We start from the raw sequence: 22,782 nt of genomic DNA, 5'->3' as shown, positions 1-22,782 counted from the left end.
GGGTGCAAAAAAAAAAATTAAATACTGGGAAAATTGCCTTTAAAGTTGTCCAAATGAAGAAGTTCTTAGCAATGCATATTACTAATCAAAAATTAAGTTTTAATATATTTACGGTAGTAAATTTTCAAAATATTATCATGGAACACGAGCTTTACTTAATATCCTAACGATTTTTGGCATAAAAGAAAAAGCAATAATTTTGACCCATACAATGTATCTTTGGCTATTGCTACAAATATACTCCAGCGACTTAAGACTGGTTTTGTGGTCCAGGGTCACAAATATAGGAATATTTTGAAACTAGTACAAAAACAAACCTACATTATAAATGCCTATATTGAGAGGCATGCTTGAAACATCGCTCTCAATACACACATGCAACACAATGTTATTGACATATTACTCCAGTTATGAGTCACATTCTATTAAAAATGGACTTTAATCCATAATTAAAAACTTTTAATTTAAGAGCTTAAATTGGATCCAAAGCTCACTTTAAAGTGTTATCAGTGCTTTTGCGTTAGGTTTTTCTTCAGAAGAATTTAGAAATGCACTGAAATGAAAATTTCTGACCGAAAAAATTGACTGGGTGGAAACTGAAACTAAAAACCATGCGCTGTCGTTTCATAAATCTGCCGAAATACTTGAAAAGTATTTTATAGTGAATGTAATTTCATAATTTACACATCCATTCAAAAATTTGGGGTTGTGAATGTTTTTTTGAAAGACGTCTCTTATGCCCAAGACTGCATTTTCATGCAAAGCATTTATTAGAAAACTTTTGTAACATTATCGGTGTCTTTACTGTTAAATTGATCAAAATAATCAGTAAAGACACCGATAATGTTACAAAAGTTTTCTAATAAATGCTTTGCATGAAAATGCAATGTTTCAACATAAATAAAAGTCTTACTGACCCCAAAAGTTATAGGCATTAAAACAATTTTCACCCCAAATAAATTTAGCATACAAAAGCAAAAAAAAAATAAAAAAATATGCCACATGGTACATCATACAATACTAACAAGCTACTGTATTAATGGTACTCCACCTAACATTCTTCCAACATCCTCCACACTCTCACTAATGTAAAACTATTATTTTCAGACAATTTGAAATGGCAGTAAGTGAGTCCTATATAGGCCTAGAATCAATTTTCCTTATCATTCTGTAAATGCTTGGCTGCTGTAATTCCATCACTGTTACTGTAGTAGGTACAGTAAAATCTGTTGGCTTTATACGTGGATGCATCTCGTGGGTCGCTGCTTGGGTTACTCCAGTCATCAGCCTCAGCACCTATCTGATAATGTCGCCATGCTGACTTATTGAAGACTGGAAGACGCTCAAAAGACTCACTAGAGAGAGCCTGGAGAGAGTGGGAGAAAACAGTTTCTAGTCTAAGCTAATGGCATTACTCGCTCTCATCTAAGTGTCTCACAGACAAAAACGTCAATGCAAATACCTTAAGATGAATTACTGCATCTGTCCCGAAGCCTTCAATCGAGTACAGGCTCAAGTCTCCTTGAAAGTAGCGTGAATAGAGTCTAGAGATTGGCAGTCCATAGCCAAAACCAGCCTGCAGAGATAATATAAACAGGTTGAATCTACTTATGCAAACAGATTTATGCTGTCTGAAGGGTAGTTACCAGTGGGACAGCGGTTTGTGAGGGATCCAGACGTGGTGTTGGAGCAGACGAATACATGTAATTGAAGAGACGATCAATCTTTCGTAAGGGGACACCACCACCTTTGTCACTAATCTAGACAGACATATAAACATCAAATTAAGAAAGTGCAAGGTGTTACTATGAGCTTTTGACGTCGCCATAATTATTCATGTTTTTTGCTAAATAGTCTTGAGTGGAACCTTTATTGAGAGATCCTCTTTTCCCAGAGTAACCATTGCCTTCACTGGAGGAAGCCCCTCACTGCTGTTTTCATAGAGCTCTACTGTTGCCCGCATGGAATTCTGCACATGTACACATAATATAGTAACTTACGCAGAAGATGTATAGTAAGTAAAATGTATAAAATAGCTGACAAAAGTCCACCTAAAACATCATTTGAGAAATAGTTCATTGCGTTCCACTTTAAAGATCACCTAAGAATATGAACAAAGTTTTGGTGACACTTTTATAATTAGGTTCAATTCGTTAAAGGAATATTTCACCCCAAAAATTAAATTGTCATCATTTACTCAACCTCATGTCATTCCAAGCCTGTATAGATTTTCATTTTTGAGTGAACTATCCTTTTAGCTTCAGATACAATGAACTACCAATGAAAAATACTTTTATAGCATTTACAATTATTTGATGGTAATTTCTACATATACTAATATGTATATTTAAATAATAAATTAACATAAGCTAAGTTGTGTATTAAGAATGATTATCACTGTTATTTTAGTATCATTTAGTTACTATTACAGTTTTTACTAATAATTGTTTTTATTTTATGTTTTAATTTTAATTAAAAATACAGTAATGTTGTCATTTTCATTAGTTTTTCAAATGTCTATATAGTTTTAATTCATTTTATTTCTGTTTTAGTTTTAATATTTTAGTACATAAAGTTAGCATAAAATAAAAAAGCCTTTGCAACTAGCTGAAACAAGTTTTTATAATTTTAATATTTTATTTCAGTAAACATTTATTTATTTCAAGCAACATTTTTTTTTTTTTTTTTTTGTAGTTTAGTATGGTTAATTTTAGTTTACTATAACAATCCTGATGATTATTAGTTATATTCATACTGGCCTCCTTTAGATGAAAGTACACCTTGAAAAAAGTTGTGAATACAACATTTTTGAATAAATAATTTCATTTTTTGAGTTTCCTTCTAATATATAATAATTAGACAACAATTAACTAGGAATAATTGTTTATTTATAAATTAGCATGAACCTAGATTATTAAATACTATAAAAAATGTATTGTTTAATTAAATATTGTTTGTAGCTGATGCATAAATTAATTCTAACAAATTGAACCTTATTGTAAAGTGTTACCCGGTTTACATTCTCTTTTTATATTAGCCAACGGTCTATTTTTCTTGCCTTGAAGAGCTCAAACAGCATGTGGAAAAGATGAGAGGGCACATAGACTACCTGTATAGGCTTCTTTGGAGCTTTGGCTAGCAGACAACAGTATAGGAAGGCACAGATAGATTAAAATAAAGTATCATTTTGATATATGTTATTAAGGACAATAAAACAGTCTCACAGTCGAATTCCCCGATCTTCAATTCAGGAGCTGTCATGTAGTACTGCTCACAGAGCATCTTTGCTGTCTCATATGCATCTGAGGTATGAGATCAGAATCTTCAGAACCATGTTTATTTTATCTGTGCATTGTAAGTATCTTTATCTCACCTCTCACCACCTCAGCCACGTTGCATGCTGGGTCAATGCTTCCGATGTGTTTTGGTTGCGCAAGACAAGCGGCGTCACCAAACAGAAGAGCTACAACAGAATGGAGAGCTGCTTAGACTCCAGTTCTAAATGATATACAGACATTCCTTCCATCAGATTTAATTTCTTAACATTTATCCAACATGAATGTGATGTCACCCACTGTGCTGGTTGATGAGCATGCGAAAAGATATGCGGTTGGTGTAGAAGTTTTGGGGTAAAATAGCATTTGGGTAAAAGTACTAGAGCAAACATGCATTTTCTGTACAAATTCACATGTACAAGGGAATAGTTCACCTTAAAATGAAAATTGGCTGAAAATGTACTAACCCTCAGTCCATTCAAGAAACACGCAGCTCTTCGCTTAACAAAATGTTAACTGATGGACTGGAGTCATGTGGATTATTGTGATGCTTTTGTCAGCTGTTTGAACTCTTATGATGGCACCCATTCACAGCAGAGGATCCCAGTGGTGAGCAAGTGATGCAATACTAGATTTCGGATCTGTTCCGATGAGGAAACATTCTACATCAATCTACATCTTGGAGGGCCTGAGGGAAAGCAAATTTTCATTTCTGGGTAAATTATTTCTTTAATGCTCATCCCTTTAAGCAAAGTAAAAGAAAATGATTTTCACTTTCCCTGGCAAGGTTGCAGACTCACTCATTAAGGGTGTGGGGATCCTCTGGACTTCTTGTCTCGTACTCTAACAGCTCTTCAAAGCTCTGGCTGTACCTGATAACACAGAAAGATATCTATTAAAAAGGTTACAAAATATTAACATTTTGTATTATATAATATAAAAAAAAATTACTCTTTTAAACTTTAACTTCCATTTTGACTATGGCAATTCTGTTATTCCTCTTAGAATCACTAGGTGGCGAATGCAAATCAATTTTTAAATCTAAGCACTGCAAGTGACATTCAACACAGCATGTTGGGATCAGCATTCTTATTAATGCTGTACTTATACGATTTTATCAGTTTACAGTATGTATACTTTGCACAGTATCAAATACTTTGACAGTATGCGCTAAACAGCTAGATACAGTGGTGGCCAAAATGATTAGAACACCAGTATTTACAACAGCTAAAAATGGTTTTAAGTCAGTTATTTCTATCTTTTGCTGTAGTGTGTCTGATCTGATCTCATCCTCATCCAGTCTGTCTGGAATGACATGAAGAAACAGAAACAGAGAGAGAATAAATCCAGAAGAACTGTGGCAACATCTCCAAGATGCTTCATGAAACCTACTAGCAAAGCTACCTGAAAAACTATGTGCAAGTGCACCTGTCTCAGTTTGTTCTGTTTCCTCATGTCATTCCAGACAGACTGAATGATGATGAGATCCAATCTCTGTGAGGAGCACTGGCTGCTGTCAGACTCCTTGTGCAAACAAAAATCTCACTGGATTATTACATTTATAGGCAAAATGCATGTTTGGAAATTCAAAATGATATTTCCTACTGACACACTATAGCAAAAGATAGAAATAACTGACTTAAAACCATTTTTATCTGGTCAAAATACTAGTGTTCTAATAATTTTGGCCACCACCAAAACTGACTACATTGAATTATTATTATATTTTTATTTCATTTATTTATTTAGCTTTGGATGCTAAGTACTTCACAACTGTGTTGCATACAACAATTTGTCAATTACGGAATAATCAAGACAAGCCACTCTTATTTAAATAGTGCTTTGTACAATACAGATTGTTTAAAAGCAGCTTCACTGTGCTAAACAGAAAAGTGACGATCGATGATGCAAACTCTCACAAGACAATAGTGTTCATCTCAAATCAGTTCAGGGTTGGTTCAGATCAATTCAATAATTGTAAAGTCCATCAATAACTAAATAATTTTAATTAAATGAAGACAGTCTGTCACTGTCATTACTCAGCTCGAGTCAGTTAAATTTTGAATAAATTCAATTCAAAAGTGTTGATGTTGCAAAATTCATAAATTATGAAGAAATTAAATTTAATTATAAAGCAGCATACCGAAGGCATAGTCATTATTCAGCTCAATTCAGTTCAAGTTTTGTTCTCATCGTATAGTGTCAGTGTAGTGCTGGAATACTTAAATCTAGCTCGCGAGATCCACTTTCCTGCAGAGTTTAGCTCTAACCCTAATCAAACACACCTGAGCACGCTAATCAATGTCTTCAGGATCATTAGAAAATCACAGGTAGGTGAGTTTGATCAGGGTTGGAGCTAAACTCTGCAGGAAAGTGGATCTCGCGAGCTAGATTTGAGCGTCACTGGTGTAGTGTCATGGATAATATCACTGTATCTTTTGAACCTCAACTACACAGAACAAAGGTGACAGTGGCAAGGAGCCTAAACTCCATCAGGTGACACAAAATGGAAAAAAAAGAGAGAGACTGCAGGACTCAAGCTTCATTCTACATTTACATTCTGCTACATGACACATCTTCGAATGCACACATTTCTTCAAAACAATCACTCTGAGCCCTTTAAACCAAACCCAGTCACTGTTTACTCACAGCTCACACTCATCATCACACCTGCTTTCCTCACCAGGACTCGACCAGTTTGACAGACGGCAGGCTCTGAAGATTGGTGGGCAACAAGGTGACTTCCCTCATCGTATTGGCCAACCTCACTGCCAGTTCTTTCTTCAGAAACACATAGGAGGTTTTTTCACATGCATTTTCCCTGCCTGGTTAAACAAGAGGCAATAACAAGTTATTCTTTGTTTTCCGATGTTGAGCCTGTTGAGTCTATGTATGCTTGAGTGTGCACTTCTACAGCAGAATTGCAACTATTGTATACTGCAAAATATTAGAAAGACACAAAGAAGTCATTATAAATATAATTAGCAAATAGATAACGACCATGGCTTACAATTATCAATCAAGGGCACTAAAAAGGAATGTTACACCTCAAATATTATACATTATACACACTACCAGTCAAAATGATCAAATTCCATATTTTCTAATAATAATGAAGTCATTAACAGTGAAATAACACAAATGGGGAATTAGGCTATGTAATGACAAAAAAATCTTAATGTAACAGTTATGCACCCACTAACCATTCATGAAAAAAAGTTGATTTGTTTTTAAATAAATGTATATGTGGATATATTAAAATTATATAGGCTATTTAAATATTTTTTATAGGTAATTCAGGTTATAATATAACCTATATGTTTTTTATCTTACCAAACTTTTGACTGGTAATGTATGTTGGACATTATGCATAAAAAAACACACACAGGACTCTTTTGAGTTACATAAGTAGTATAATAATGCATTTATTTATACCAAAAGCACGTATTGTCCTTTGCAAAACTGGACCAGGTTAATTAAGTTATGACACAGGGTGATATGTAATGGAGAGTCTATTTCTATTTAGTTGATGGCAGTGCCAACAGAGCTTTAGCTTACACTTGACCTTAACATTCAAGGCTGCCATATAAAGTCGTGACATATTGTCAAGTATGGTGACCCATACTCGAAATTGGTGCTCTGCGTTTAACCCATCCAAGTGCACACACACAGCAGTGAGTAGTGAACAAATGCGCACACACACACACACACACACACACACCACACACACACCGTGAACACACACCCGGAGCAGTGGGCAGCCATGCTGCGGCGCCCGGGGAGCAATTGGGGGTTCGGTGCCTTGCTCAAGGGCACCTCAGTCGTGGTATTGAGGGCGGAGAGAGCGCTGGACATTCACTCCCCCCCACCTACAATCCCTGCCGGCCGGGGACTCGAACCCGCAACCTTTCGATTACGAGTCCGACTCTCTAACCATTAGGCCACGACTTCCCATGTCTATATTGATACTATAGTATCAATATAGACATGTTTATTTAATCACGAGCAATAGTGTTGAGAAAAAATGTTCAACATAAGACAGTAGAAATCACTGAAGGCAGGTTCAGCACGAGAAAATCGTACATTAATAAAATAACTTCTGTTTTCATTACTCACCAAAATCCAGAAATTGCTTGATTGACATCGGTGAGGGCGAGAACCTTGAATAATATTCGATTTTGTGCGTGACATCTTTCAGTAAGTAGTTAAACAGTTTCATGATTATGAAATACGTCTATCAACGACCATACAGCTCGAGAACAGCGCTCACTCCCGACTTGAGTTGGACTGAACGTCGTGTTTCACTCGTGCAACACTCGGTTCATTTCGCTTCTACAGCGACAGAGTTGTTTTTGTGCTTGCTGTCAAACTGAATCGTGTGATCCTTATCACGTGACATGACAGCGCGTGCTATCACTTGTAGGGTAGATTACACTGATTGCCAGTTTAGGGATGGAATGTAATACTACTAAGGTCTGCCCCAGAGGACTTTCCTGTCCACGAGTCTGCCCCAGAGGACTCTCTTGTTCATGAGTCTGCCCCAGAGGACTCTCTTGTTCATGAGTCTGCTGCAGAACCTCCAGAGATGCGGCTTCCGACTTCTGAACTTCTGAACTCTTTGCGTGTTCTATCACGGCCAAGGAGTCCATTCATGACCTCATAGTCTGTCCTGTCACGGCCAAGGAGGCCGTTTATGAAATTATGTTGCCCCATGTCACTGCCAAGGAAACCAAATATGAACTTTCAGTCTTGCCTGTCGCAGCCACAGAGGTCAGCTTTGAACCCCTTGTCTTGCCTGTTATGGCCACAGAGGCAACCTGTGAACTGTCTGCTTGTCACGTTACTGTCAAGGAGGCTGTTTATGCTCAGCTATGGTCTTCTGCTCCACTGTGGTGGTCACCAGTTCCATCTGCTCCACCGTGGTGGTCCTCTGCTCCTCCTCTCTGCTCCATTGTCTGCCTCTGCTCCACGGTCCAGGTCCTCCAAGGCTCCATAGTCCAGACCCACCTGTTCTCCATGGCCCAGGCCCACCTTTGCTCCATGCCCCAGGCCCGCCACTGCTCCACAGCTTAAATCTACCATTGCCTCATGGTCCAGGTTCACCCCTGCTCCATGGCCCATGGTCTTGCCCACTGCTTGATTGTCCAGGCCATGATTCTGAACCTTCCCATGCATGGGCCTGGCCCTCCATCCCTCCCCCTGTTCCAACTCTGCTCCATTACCCACCTGGACTTTTTGAGTTTTGTTTGGGTTGGGGTGGGTGTTGCATTAGGGCAGTGATCCTCAAATCTGGCTCGCGAGATCCACTTTCTTGCAGAGTTTAGCCTTATCAAACACCTCTACCTGCAATTTTTCTAATGATCCTGAAGATCATTTACACTTAACCATGAGAAACTCTAGGTTAGGTGAGCAGTGTTTTCCAACAATGTCAGAGTTCGTACACCAAGCTTTGTTTACATAAATGCACAATCCTCCGCCTCTGGTCTTGCCGGAGTCATCTGCCTTTCTATCTGCTCGGAGCGTGTAGCGTCCGATTAGATCAATAGCATTATTGGGTATGTCGCTATGTAGCCATGTTTCAGTGAAAACCATGAGATGGGTTTGGTGAACACAGGGATAAAAAATACCCTATGTGTACAATATACTGCTGTATTTTTGATGTTGTGGGCCTATATTTCTGCTGGAGGTCCTGGACATCTTGTTTAGACACATGGCATCATGGATTCTATCAAATACCAACAGATGAAAAATCAACAAGTGACTGACTGGTCGTGTTTGTATCTTCCAACCAGAAAATAATCCAAACACAAATCTCAAAAACAACACAAAAATGGGTCACTGAGCACAAAACCAAGCTTCTGCTATGGCCATTCCAGTCCTCTGACCTGCACCCTGTAGAAAATGAGTGAGGTGAACTGAAGAAGCACCATCATGGAGCGGTGTATCTGACGGATCTGGAGAGATTCTGGATAAGGAATGGTCTCTGATCTCTTGTCAGGTGTTCTCTAACCTCATCAGGCATTATAGGAGAAAATTTAGAGCTGTTAAACTGGCAAATGGAGGTTTCAAAAATAATTGAATAAAATGGTGCCGTTAATTGTGGCCAATGTGTATTAGAGAAAGACATTTATTTCATAATGATATTTACCCCATTTTAAATTCTTATTATCTAATGAAAGGTTAGATTTTTGTGAATTTTTTAAAATAAAAGATCAAAAGGATTAACATTGCAGATTAATTTTCACAGCCTTCTTTGATCATATTTACCAAGGGTGTCAACAATTCTGATCACGACTGTATATACTGTATACACTTATTTAAAAAAATGCACTCAAAATGGACACATACAATGTTAAGATGTTAAGGCCTATAGATGATATTATATAATATATGAAGTAAACTGCAAAAATAAAACAATATTATTAAATTCAATAAAATCTGTTACATGATCTCCCAGAAATATAAACATACCCCTATTCTCTCTGAGTTAGAAATTTACTTCAAGTTCAACTGAAGCAGCTTTAGAATAGGAAGATAAATATATTATGTGTATGGCAAAACTTACATTCTACCATATATCCAAATTGTTTGGACCTCAAACCTATACTTTGGTGTATTTAAAGGAATAGGAGAAAGCTATATTATGGATAAACAACTCTTATTTTATTCAGAACATGCACAGCAACATGCAGCTTTTCACTTCACAAGACATTATTTGATGGACTCGCGGGTTATTGTAATGTTTTATCATCTGTATGGACTCTGATGGCACCCGTTCATTGCAGAGGATCCATGTGAGCAAGTGATGTAATGCTACATTTCACCAAATCTGTTCCTATGGCAAACAAAATCATCTACATCTTGAAAGGCCTGAGTATTATTCACTTAAACTTCTCTAATGTTCACATTTTACTGCATATGATGTTTGCAATCACCCACTTATTCATTGTCAACAGCTGTCTAAAGAGAGAGCGAGAGAAAGTTAGAAAGAAAGACATCTCAAATAAACCAAGAAGCTTATTTAATCTATGTGCTCACGATACAATACACATACAAAATAAATACCGTATAATATAACTATTTCATTCAGGTGCAATATTGTTGTATTATTAAATACTATATAAAAGAAATCAAGAAAAAGAAGTTGTTGAAGTTATAGGGCAACCCTTCTACAGGATGTACTGTAAAGTTCATGTAAAACTGCAAAGAGTGTCATATTCCCCTCCATTTTTAAGAGAGAAATTGTTTGTGAATATGCAGCTTTATTTTTCACTTTATTTTATTTTGACAGATCTTATTTTAGCAAGTAGCTAACACAATGAAAAAATGAAAACCTGTCAACAATAAAGTAGCCCATACATAGAAATATTCACAGATGTGTGTCAACCACAACAGATCTGAAGTTCATAAAACCAGTTTTGCCTGTCTCTCACATTTATGAGACAGCCCAGGCATGTTGTACATATGGATAGCCTACTTTTTATGCCACATTATATTGTACAGTGAAGCAGAAAGAAAAAGAAAGGAATGCTTTTCAGGTTTGGCTCTTTGAGTGGGTTATTATCCGGCCAGTGTGGGAATATATGAATTTGTTGACCGGCGGTTGGCTTAGAGCTATTTGTGGTAACCGAGCCTAATGTTACATGTTAATCAGCTAAGAAGCTCAGCACACTACAACTGCAGGCTCGCACTCTTACCAAGATAAAAACACTGAACTAGTACTCTGTTCTTTACAAGGCCAAACATTTCCTGTAGAAACAGAGAGCAACGTCTAATACCTTGGAGCACATTATTCCATTTACAACATGGACAGTTTGGGAATACACTGTTTTTACACCGTTGTGTGTGTGTGTGGGGGGGGGGGGGGGCAGAAATAACTCATGCAGCGCAGTTACTACTGAAGAAGACAGCTCACCGAAGTTGCTACTTGTTTTGTCCCCGCCTAGTCACACCTTACTCTAGTGATGTGAAGTTTAAATCGTTCCCACGAATCGGTTCTTTTGAACTGGTTCAACAGAGTAAATCAGCGATTTTTTTACATCATGGCATCATGATGTGTCTCTCCCTGCGTCCCAATGTGCATACTATCCACCCTATCTGTCCTAAATAATATTGAAAATTACTAATATCACACAGAATTTAGGATGGATATGAACATTGGGACGCAGGCTCTGGCATCCCGGCATTGCATACTCCAAAACTTCCCAATAAAGCCACCAGCAGGCATACACATTTTATTTTAATATTATTGCGTTTAATAAGTTTATTAGGAAATTTATTTGGCCTATAATTTCATGTGTAGCACAACATGAACAATAGATACCATCACAAAATTTGTAATGGTTTTACTGGTTATAATAGGACTTGTAATGGTTTTAATGGAAGCTGTAATGGACCCTGTGGGTCTCTACTGATAATTGGTCACCTTCTAGTGGTGGCTTGTTAAAACCAATAAATCCTAATGGAATATGTCCCAAAACACATTACAGAATTATTTTTTTTTTAATGGTTTTAATGGTTAAAAGTTGATGGTTTGTAATGTTGGTTATGGTATTTTTAATGGAAACCATTAGAATTTTCTGTCATGTACCTTTTTGTTTTTTTAGCTGCAGCAGCAGCAGCTTGCTATAGACATGCATCATAAATCAAAAACTGTTTTGTGAATGCTTATGCATTTTAGCATGTTCAAAAAGATTTTTTTTAAACCTTAAAAATTAAAAACTGTATGCCTACTGATAAAACTGTCACACAATGTAGTTTTAGGCTGTATTTCACTAGAATGTTTAATATTTATATCACACTGTCATTTCAAAAGGAATCCACCTATTCTGGATTTTCGCGTAAGGGCGAAAGATTTTAAGCCTTATATCCCTAAATTATTGGCAACAGACTTGCTTCATCATCACATCTCATTCAGTGATAGCTGATTTAAGATCCGCTCGGACCGATTCAACAGATTCATCCAAAAGATCCGATTCAAAGGAACATCGCTACTACACTTGCGTGAAACGGCCGCTGTGCTGTTTGGGTTGCAGTAGGAGAGAGAGAGAGAGAGAGAGAGAGAGAGAGAGAGAGAGAGAGAGAGAGAGAGAGAGAGAGAGAGATGAAAATCACTGCCCGGCCACACCACAGACGCGCCACGCATGAAGAACTTTAACGGCCGAGGCGACACTGAAGGGCTGTCATATCTGGGGTGGTTACGGAAAGCGGCCATGGTGTAGCTACCTGCAAAATTTTTCCCGTGTTTTCCACGAAGTGAAGGAGGTGAAAACTACCCGCCGCCATTTTTTGGAAGTGACTGACTGGGAGTGGAGAGTTAGCTGTAAACTGGCCACAGCTGATTTAGTTTATATTCCCTGTGAGTCATCACCTTCAACACCGTCAGCTCGGACGGCTTGGATACAGTAACTACACCGACTCTTTTTCTCTAATATACGAGCTGCCGAATGTCCAAAGGAATAAACAAGAAGTGATTTTGTTTACACGTTTCTCCTGAATTCTCACTAATTGTTCCTCCCAGGATAGCTGGTGTGGGCTAAGTTAGCCACATTAGCACGCTGAGGTTTTCTCCTGGAGTCCGCTCAAACCTAACCTGGTGGACGGGTGAGTTAACGTTACACCCTCAAACGAGCCGTTTATCTGTTCTTGTCAGGACCTTACCGATGTCTCGCTGCGGTTGTGCCATTATTTTGTCGTCGTAGGAGGTTGGCTAACTGCTCCGCTAATATGTGGCTAATATTGCTGAGTTGGGTTTGGTCTACAACTTTTGTCGGTGTTTAATCGTGTGAAACAGACAGACTACACACTTAAAACGTTTTTTTCTTTCTCGAATAGCCGTTGTCACTAATGTTTGGTAGGTAAGTAAGCGTAGTTTTGTTTGTGCCAGTATGCAGGATTGACAAACACTGTTTAGGGTGATGTTGGTTTATTTTGGTAAAATTACTTTGACATTCACGAGTGTCGAATGGACTGCTAGTGTTTATGTAACTAGTAAAATGTTTAAACTTGGCAAAGTTGTTCCCTGCTTTGAAGGATTAAACCAAGAGGTGAGGGAAAACATTGTGATTTTGTTTCTGAATTGTACTTTTTAAAGTGAATTGTTCTTAATGTCAGTAAAAATACCAACTAACCACACTGTTTTTAATACAGCGTCCAGTGTCGCATATTATTGCAATGACACTCCCTCCCAGTTTCACTGCACTGTTTTCAACAGCAGTCTTTAACTAAATAAAAACAAGCATTTTAAGGCCTAGCGATTGTGACCTTCCTCATTATATAAATTAACAATCCGCAGCTCTGTTATGACAGGTAATCAGCCGATTAAAGCCCTGGTTTATCGAGCTGGGTATTCCCTTGTTGTGAGCTGCATTCAATGACGCGCGCCGCATTCCTCATCTCAGAGTGTTGACATTGCGTAACACACACTGGACTGGCCAGCAGCCCTTGTACTCGTCTACATACCTATTTAAAGCATCATTCATGATAGTCACCTGGCCTAGGGACAATACAGTTCACTTATTAGCGCTATTTAATAGATCGCTTTCAAACAGCATCGTCTCATTGCTGAAAGAAGCTCAGCCTGAATATTGATCGCCTATTGAGACTGCGCTGCTCTTCCCATTCTTTGTCAAATGTGGATCTGTCGGTGTGTATACGAGATTCGATGGGCTTATATGGAGTTTGGCAGCCATTTGCATGTTAAAATGTCTTAAAATCTATTTGCCATACTGACTGAATGATAAATATTTGTTTTGTAGTAGTATCTTTTGTTTAACAAGGGGCACATGAGCTTGTTTTTCTATCTGATTGCAAGCCTTTCTAATATGCAACTCTTACTGCTTAAGCTGTGAATTGAATGCCTAGTTTTTGTTTTTGTTTTTTTTTTCAATGATGTGATGACTGAATATTTTGGGGACAAATTTTGTGTGCCTAAAATTTACTTTATTCCTCTGTTGTTTACCTTTGTGGTGAAGTGACAGGGGTGTGATTCATTTTGGTGTAATTTTACACCTTCATTTTGCAAGCAGATATTACATATTTTACACTTTATAGCCCAAGTCCGATTTTAATCTTTTGTTTGATTTGTACATGAAGCACTGCATATGAACTGCATCCTGCTTTTTATCTTTTATTATATTGTATAGTGAGATACAGTGGTGGTCAGTTATTGATAAATGTAATCAGCTTAGGGTTTCAGGCACACATTTTCAACCTGCTGTAGGATAAATTATGATTAATAATGATATATTCAATAATATTTTAATGGGTTGCATTGCTGTAGGCTACCAGCCAATCTAGTTCTTGCAAAGGCATGAGCAAGCAACAGCAATTTCTAAACTAGATCATCCATTATAAATCACTTTTTGTTTGAACTCCTGTTCATCAGTTCTCTTTCTTCATTGCCCTTGATTGCAAATTCTAAATATTAATGATGTCTGTAATGGCCTCTCTTTCAGCATTGTATTATTTTGATGTGCTGTATGCTATTCCTTTTATCGTTTAATATTATGACAGTTAACTGTGATACTTGCAGTGTGTTGAGCAGACTCATTTTCAGTTATTTATCTCCGTAATAAAAACAGAAGTCACCCTGCTTTGGCTAATATTTCTGAGATTAATAGTCACTCAGAATCGCAAATATTTTACTTTGTCAAGTCTGTATAATGCTAGCCTATATCAGCCTATGTTTGCAGCACTGTTTTTTGTACACATAACTAATGGGACTGGGAGTATGACAGTCATTTATGAGAGATAATGACCTTGCTGTGATTTGATTTACTGTATCTAACCATTTTGTGTTGAATGTACATAAACGTCCTTATATGGCGTGCACAGCATATTTAAAACTCTCACACAGGCTATTCTGAAATGCTATGGGTGGGGTGCAAAAAATGTATTTATCTAGCCCTTAGATCTTAAAACTACCACAGTATTTTATGTCATCAGCATTGAGTTTGTTGTTTGCCAACAACAAACTGCATAAAATTAACCATACTGTATGAAGAAGTCAACAATTATGGCTTGGATTAGATTATCCATTCAACACTATATATGACACAAATATTTTTGGGATCAAAAGAAGATCCATCTACTGATGTGCTCTTCATGATAGAATCCAGCATCTGAATTTTTATTTTTATTTTTTATATATTGTTATTGAATTGTGCTGGTCTAATTATATTAGCCACCTTACACTTTCCTTTCCTTTTATTTTTATATATATATATATATATATATATATATATATATATATATATATATATATATATATATATATATATATATATATATATATATATATATAAATGAGTCAACTCTGAATCCATTTGAGTTGTTGTTTTTTTTAATCCTATATAGGTTTTTAAATGGCTCTTTTATGACATTTAAACCTGTTATTCACTATGAAAATAGCCAAGGCAGCTGGTATGGCATTAAAACCCCAACCAACAATTTGTCTAGCAGTTGGGAACTTGATTAGTGTGTGAGATTGTCTCCTTTAGAGAATCAAACTGGAAACCAGCACCAGGAAGGAGGAACCTCCTGTCATGTGAACAGTTTTAACAGCAGAGATCTTGATCAATACAGGAGGCTTCCAGTGAAGGACAGTCATGCTTTTTTGCACAGACAAGCTGGAAAGAACAAATCTGGTGTTGTCTTGTATCGCTTTGACTCTTGAAAACAGCTTTGTTGTGACATTAGGTGAGAAAATCTTTTCTTTATCCAATAATTGACAAAGATATTTTTACAACATTGTCTGTCTGTAAAGATTTGTTAATGTGAATTTTATTGAAATCACCAATATATTCAGTTGTACATGACGATACAGACAGTCTTCTGCAAGTGATCCTTGTCCTTCCTGGTTAAAGGGAGAGTTCACCCCCACCCCCCTCAAAAAAAAAGTCTTATGATATCCTCACCCTCATGTTGTTCCAAAAATAACATGAGTTATTTTGTGGAGCAAAAAAGGTGAAGATTTTAAAGAATGTACATGTTCTTCCTCATATGACTATGGCTGTCAAATGACTGGCATCGTTGAATCTAAACAAAAATTATTGGGGGATTAACTTGTTTTGTTGCATCAAAAATATGAATGTACTGCACAAGTTGTATGAACTTTGCGTCTGGAGCTGGTCATGTCAGTCATGGTCACTAAACTGTCATTGATTAGAAATAACTGTTTCTGCAGCATTTTTCCTACATGACATGAGGAAGGATGTTTGGAATGACATGAGGGGGCGTAAATAATGAACTATTTCTTTAAGGAAACAATGTAAGCATGTATAAGATGAGTTGGAATACCATGGATAGTTAAAATACCTCTGAGAGTTGAATGCCAATGGTACACACAGGAATGCCACAAAATTGACTAGAACTCTCTGCTTGATTTCACCTTTTGTTTGACACTTTGGAGTAAAAAAAAAAAAAAAGTATTATTGTTTCAGCAAAATTCCTTAATATAATTTGTTTTAGTAGGTTTCCAAGCAGCACAGCAGGAAACTTTGTTAGTTATGAAATACTCCCTTTAAAACTATTTCATAACTTGCTGGAACAAACAGATGAACATTTATTGTGTCATTCAGCAGTTAATTTACACTCCCTGGCAATGTGATGTTTTTCAGTCAGGAGTTCTTTTTGTGTCTGTAACTCAAGGTAGGCTAGATGTGATAGATAATCTCTTTGCGGCTATTGAAGTGTTTAATTTATGCGTTTCCTGTTCGTGCTGTCTATGAGGTGATGTTAATGCCGAATGATTGCAAGCATGCTGACATTCTTAGAATAAGTGGTATGCTCCAAAATATGTTTCTGTCCTAGTTTGTTGTTTTGACAATTGGCCGAAAGGATTTATAAAAGACGCTCTTTATGTCTGCCTTCCCCTGCCTGTGTGATATTGAGAAAGTAACAGTGCGTTATGTGACAGCGATTTAATCATTGTGTGAATTCCTCACAGAGGTTAAGACCTGGCAAATCTAAAGATTTAATCACACTGCTTATTGTAGATTAAGGCCCAACAGATCGTGCTCACTATTTTTTTCAAGAATGTTGAAGGGAATTCCCACAGAGACTAACTGGAGAGACCAAGTTCCTGTCTGTGTGTCACAGGCCTTAGTTAAGAAGGGGCATGGACTGCTAGTTAACCACAGTTAATATTTACATTTGTTTCCTTGCATGCCTATGGTGCTCCGCTTTACTGAATGCAGTTAGTTTACTGCCACCCAGCATGCCATGCAACCCACAGAGTTTTTTTTACGATATATTGTGCTGCTGCTTATGACCTTCTTTAGTTCCTATAATTTTCACTTCCATTTAGATCTCATCTGATAAGCAATCCTCCAAATTACCCAGCTCCAAATTGTCCAAAGTATAGTTTGTTATAGACCGTATCTATAAAAAGATAAACCAGTAATTATAATTCTAATGTAAGCGGTTTCGGGAAGTTGGATTTCAAACATACAGTGTGAAGATCAATATTGTACATTAGAAATATTCTCTGGTGCATAACAGCATTCCCCTTAGCCTAATGAATGCTGAGCTGTTTCTGTTTGGTCCCAGAGGAGCATCAGTAGTGAGTAATTCAGCAATTTTTCTCAGAGGCTACATGTTTTCTGTGTGGAATAGTTTGATAGTGTTTGATAATTCTGAAGGAAGTTTTTCATGAACCGAATCAGTCAATGAAGTCAACACAGTTAATTAGGCTTACTCAGCCTTGTGAGGCAAGATTGTGCCCTGTGGGGTTTGTTGGTCTGATCTGAAAAACAAAGTCAGTACTGTACATGAAAAGCTTGGGATTTATGTGAAATATTGACTTTTTGCTTTCAGCATATTGCAACATGATAAAGTGTTTTTTATGCTGAAATACTTTCTCTTATGAGGTGAACTGTAAGTTAACTGTAATTTATAGGATGAATCCTCCCCCAACCCAATCTGCCTGACACAGCAAACCTTGACTCAGATGGGGGGATAATTTGGAAATCCTATAGTCTTGGTCCATATCTTGGGATGAGAATGTCTGCAGAGTAGAAATGGGAGATATGGGCTTAAAAATATATCACAATAATTTCTGGTATTTATTGTGATAATATCAATGACGATAATTCAGGGAATCTTATGCATCCACCAAAAGACAAAAAAATCCTGTTTCTTTAGAGAAATGTATTATCTTTCCTATTGTTACCAAAAATAGGGTTTTGTGAGAATTACTGAGTACCCATGTAATGTATTGACTGTTTAATTCATACTGGAAGCTGGAGGGCGCCCTTGCGCAGAAACTCCACATATGCATCGCTGAAGTAGACTATTAGCACTGATGACGCTCCAGGAAATCTCTAATATGGACAAAGGTACAGTTATCGCTGTAGCTGAATAAAACGCAGATAAAGACATTTTAAAGGGGTGGTTGACTTTTTTTTTTTATATATATCACATAATTTACCTTTATTGCACACTGCTCTGTCCCTGATAATTTCCTGCTTTTATGAAGCCCTTCCCTCAGAAATATGTGATGGGCTCAGATTGGTTAGCTGGTCTATTGTGTTGTGATTGGTTAAACCGCCTCTAGTGCGTGTCTAAACGTACCCTCACCTCAGCGGCATGTTCTCCGGTTGTATTGTAAACAATGGCATCATCTATATTGCTTATCAATTTGAAACCGTGGTCACACTGCACTTTTCATTCCATTGACTTCCATTCATACGCATGCGAATGCATCAGACCAGAAACGCAAGGTCGTGCGAAAGGTTTTCGCATTTCGCTGCGTTCCAAAGTTCAAGCTTGGTGAACTCTGGCCTGCGAATTCGCATCACGTGATACTGTGTGACCAACGGCAGATCGATGCGTCACAGCATGACCTCGTAGCTGAACTAAAAGAGCATAAATTTAAAACTGCAGCACTGCAGGAAAGTTGAGTAGATTGTATGTTTTTTATATTTTAGGTGTATTATTATTGGTTATGTGTTAAATTTAAGTTTTTAAAAAGACACATCCATGTATAATGCTTCTCATAGCTATGTGAAAATAAGTGTATAAATGGAGTAGTTCATTGTTGGAGCTGAGCTGATGATCTGAATGAGGGGTTTGTCTGGCTTTGTGATGTCACAAACCTGGTAAGTAACTCATTGTAGTAGGGGTCGACCGATATGATGAGAGTTAAAAGGGGGGCCACTGTATGCTTCATGATTAAGCCTATGAATACTAAATACTACAGCTAAACAGCTTGGGGAAATGTAAGTATTTGGCTTCAATAATTTACATGTTAGAAATGTATGTGTAATAGCATAACCTCTCATAATTCTTCATTAATTATTTTTGGTTGACTAAATCATAACCTACAAGAGGGGACTATTCAATTCATCATCTAATGCACATCAATTGATTAATTTAAAAAGCGCAATTTATATAATAAGTGTAAATAATTTAATTGTCTTCATAGCTCCATTGTAAAAGTTGCGAAGAAGACCGCAACTATTTTAATGAAACTATAACACTAATAGCCTGTTATAGGTTCACTTGGTTCAATAGCCTATTGAAATGTCCCAATTTCCGTCATTATAATCTTGGCCTATGTGACAGTATCTTAGTCTTGGCCTATGTGACAGTATCTTAGTCTTGGCCTATGTGACAGTAATTTACATTAGTTTCCAATTTCCGTCATTATAATCCTGGCCTATGTGACAGTAATTTCCATTAGTTTTCATTTACAGTGCAGTGCAAATTAAGGCATAAAACATTAATTTAATTTATCTTTTAATCAAATGAGAGTTAAACTCAAATTTGGCAAACAAATGGGTATATTATTAAAATTAAAACATGGAAGAAATAGCGTATTGTGTGATTGTTCTTTTAAACAAAAGTTGTAATAATTGTAGTAGCATTAGTAAATAAACTAAACTTTTATTTTGACGGGTTGCCATGAGGACCTCTTAAGTTTCTGTAGCCTATTTATGATATGACAATCGTTTTACTCAAATGAAACAGTCAAATGCTCATGAAGTAACTCTCAGAGCAGTTCTGGGGATGATGTTCATATATTTATGTCCTCATTTAGTGACATGGCAGATGCGGAAAACACCGCGAGCGTCGTGCACTTCAGTGTGTGTGTGTGTGTCTGTCTGTCAAAACCGCGCGTCTGTGCCATTCACATATACAGAGACACGCCGAACATGCAGAATTCATATTTAAATAGTCTTTTTGCAGCTTAATGTTTACAGATAGTCCATATTGTGAGTCGATTTAAGTGTACTGACCTACTTTTGATTAATTCATCCAAACTTTGTCTAATTCCGTGACTCCGCGTTATACAGTAAATGCTATTTATATGACTGGATTCTGCGATTCCCCCTGCGTTTCCCCCATCTCGGAAACCATAAATAGATAATATTGAGGTTTTTACAACTTCAGTGTAGTGGATTGTAATTTATTGCAACTTGAGCAACTTCTGCTGCTGCCTTTGAAGCAGCACCAGTTAGCAAGCGCTTTCGGTGTGAGAGTGCCTTTAGTCTTCCACGTTGATTGGTCAGACTCCTGACTCTCAACAAATCAGATGCGCGGTGGGCGGAGACTGCTCTAGGCCACAGAGTGGTGAGTTCCAACAGGCTGCATCAGAGCCAAATAGCGCGTTTGAAAATTAAATAATTTTATCGGCACATCGGTTTTGAAAATGACCGATGCCGATTATCATAAAAACGCTTAATATCGGTGGGAATAATCGGCCAGGCCGATAATCGGTCGACCCCTACATTGTAGTCCCTACGAGGCATTTTTGTAGGTATTAAACTGCCAGAATTTTAAAAGACATCTCCATTTGCATTGAACTTTCTGCGCCGCAACTTTGCAGATATTGTTTATGCTCAAACAGCAACATTACACACTAACTAATGTTAAAAAAGTGAAATCACAATCAACCACCCCTTTAACTGAGGAAACTTGAAGACATCATATAATTGCAACAAAATATGGTTTATCTGTGTTCAAGCAATCTTGGGTATTTTTCAGAGTTCAGATGCAAAAGCCTCTAAATGCCATCTGAAATTTTCTTCTAAAATGAGCATTTTTATCAAGCTCCTATATTTATGTTCAGTTATTTCACTTTAATTGCATAGAAAAAATGACCTATACATTGCTATTAGAGTAAAACTACTGAACCTATACATAGGATCCTGATTAAAAATGCAAATTTTTGATGTAAATTCCAGATAGCATTTATAATGCAATGCTAATTGACACAGCATTTATCACTGTATATAATACTATAAAATCGTATGATTTCTGCCTCATTCTGTGGTATGAAGCCACGTCTGATCCCAAAAAGTTATTTCAAACACTTGACTTATGTTAAGTTAATATGGAGAAAAAGCATGTCAATAAATGGTGTCTTTGTTGGACAACAGGTTTGTAAACCGACTCATACACATGCAAAACTGTATTGCACACATGCTACTGTAGTACATTTATTCATCACACAGACTAATTTTTTTGTTGCACTGTACATCCCTAACCAAACATGTTCCAGATTGTAGAAGTAGCAACATATTAGGTGTCAGCACAGGGTACGATGCACAATCTTGTACCCATTCCACACCTTTTCACCCGAAAAATAGGTTGCGCACCTGAAAAATTTGCTGGTCTTGACCACGAACATAAAACATCACAGGCTTCAATGGGTGGTATAATGCGAATGTTTTTAATATAACAACAATCGACATGCACAAAGTTAAATTAGATATTTTTTATTATAATCAACAAGGCTATTTGCACTGGAAATATGTGATGCAACACAGTAAGCAGCAGCTCCAGCTGAATGAAGTACTGCATTTTATTTATAATTGATGTTTGACACTTACATCAAAAGCAGCTTGTCATGGCATGTAGACTCATAACCTCACTAGTCATACAGATAAACATGCCACAAGTGTTATGTCGGAACATAGTCAGTTATGTCATCGCTTTGGCTCTCAAATCAGTGGAAGTTCCATTTGAATGGAAAAGGGGTAACCTATCCACAATTGGTCTTTCATTCATCCAACTAATCCGTTCTAATGGTTCACAAATACGCCCATAGTTTGACTATTAGTCAACCCATTGCTTCAGTTCTCTCCAAACCTAAATGAGCCTGAAGAGGTGATAAGTCGTACTGGCACTGACATTACTGTAGTTACAACCTGTAAACAAAGGTTAGGCCACAGGTCATTGTGTAGAATCAGTATCTGAAGATAAAACAGTTTCTATGGCTTCTTGGTTTGTTCCCGTTCAGGAACCACAGACACCCATTTATCTTATTTTATATTGGCAACTCTATGTTCCACCTACAAGTTTGTAAAACGAAAATAGAGAACTGGGCAGGTAACCGAAAGGTTGCAAGTTCAAAGCCACACACATGATAATATTGTACATAATCCAGCACCAGTAACAATCTTATAGACAGTCCAACATAGTAGATGGTGGAATCCACCTTATTTTGCAACTTCAGATTCATTAGCTGGGTTTGCATCCAAAGTTGTGAATTTAACTTTTG

The 22,782-nt window shown here is 37.1% G+C and overlaps 2 protein-coding genes across 4 annotated transcripts in view; one reads left to right on the top strand and one right to left on the bottom strand.

The window, feature by feature from the left end:
• Positions 1-1,150: 1,150 nt before the first annotated feature.
• On the bottom strand, positions 1,151-7,924 carry LOC306862266 (pyruvate dehydrogenase (acetyl-transferring) kinase isozyme 3, mitochondrial-like; the record flags this gene model as incomplete). The annotated part of the gene is made up of 9 exons (XM_079405015.1): positions 1,151-1,366; positions 1,463-1,576; positions 1,647-1,760; positions 1,868-1,969; positions 3,059-3,135; positions 3,225-3,302; positions 3,374-3,463; positions 3,576-3,654; positions 7,745-7,924. The coding sequence occupies 9 exons, from the start codon at positions 7,922-7,924 to the stop codon at positions 1,151-1,153; spliced, it is 1,050 nt and encodes a 349-aa protein (XP_079261141.1).
• Positions 7,925-12,403: 4,479 nt separating this feature from the next.
• LOC306861942 (serine/threonine-protein kinase TAO1-B-like) overlaps positions 12,404-22,782 on the top strand; it is a 35,333-nt gene continuing 24,954 nt past the window's right edge. The window contains exons 1-2 of one of the 3 annotated variants that reach the window (XM_079404449.1): positions 12,404-12,679; positions 12,796-12,878. The gene's annotated coding sequence lies outside the window, so the exon portion shown is untranslated. Of the gene's footprint in view, positions 12,680-12,795; positions 12,879-12,916; positions 13,133-22,782 lie in introns of those variants that run through there. The other 2 variants (XM_079404447.1, XM_079404448.1) reach the window with 2 other exon arrangements.

This window comes from Barbus barbus (assembly GCF_936440315.1).
Source record: "Barbus barbus genome assembly, chromosome: 43".
Classification (NCBI taxonomy): domain Eukaryota; kingdom Metazoa; phylum Chordata; class Actinopteri; order Cypriniformes; family Cyprinidae; genus Barbus; species Barbus barbus.
This window is presented reverse-complemented; position numbering and strand designations above follow the sequence as displayed.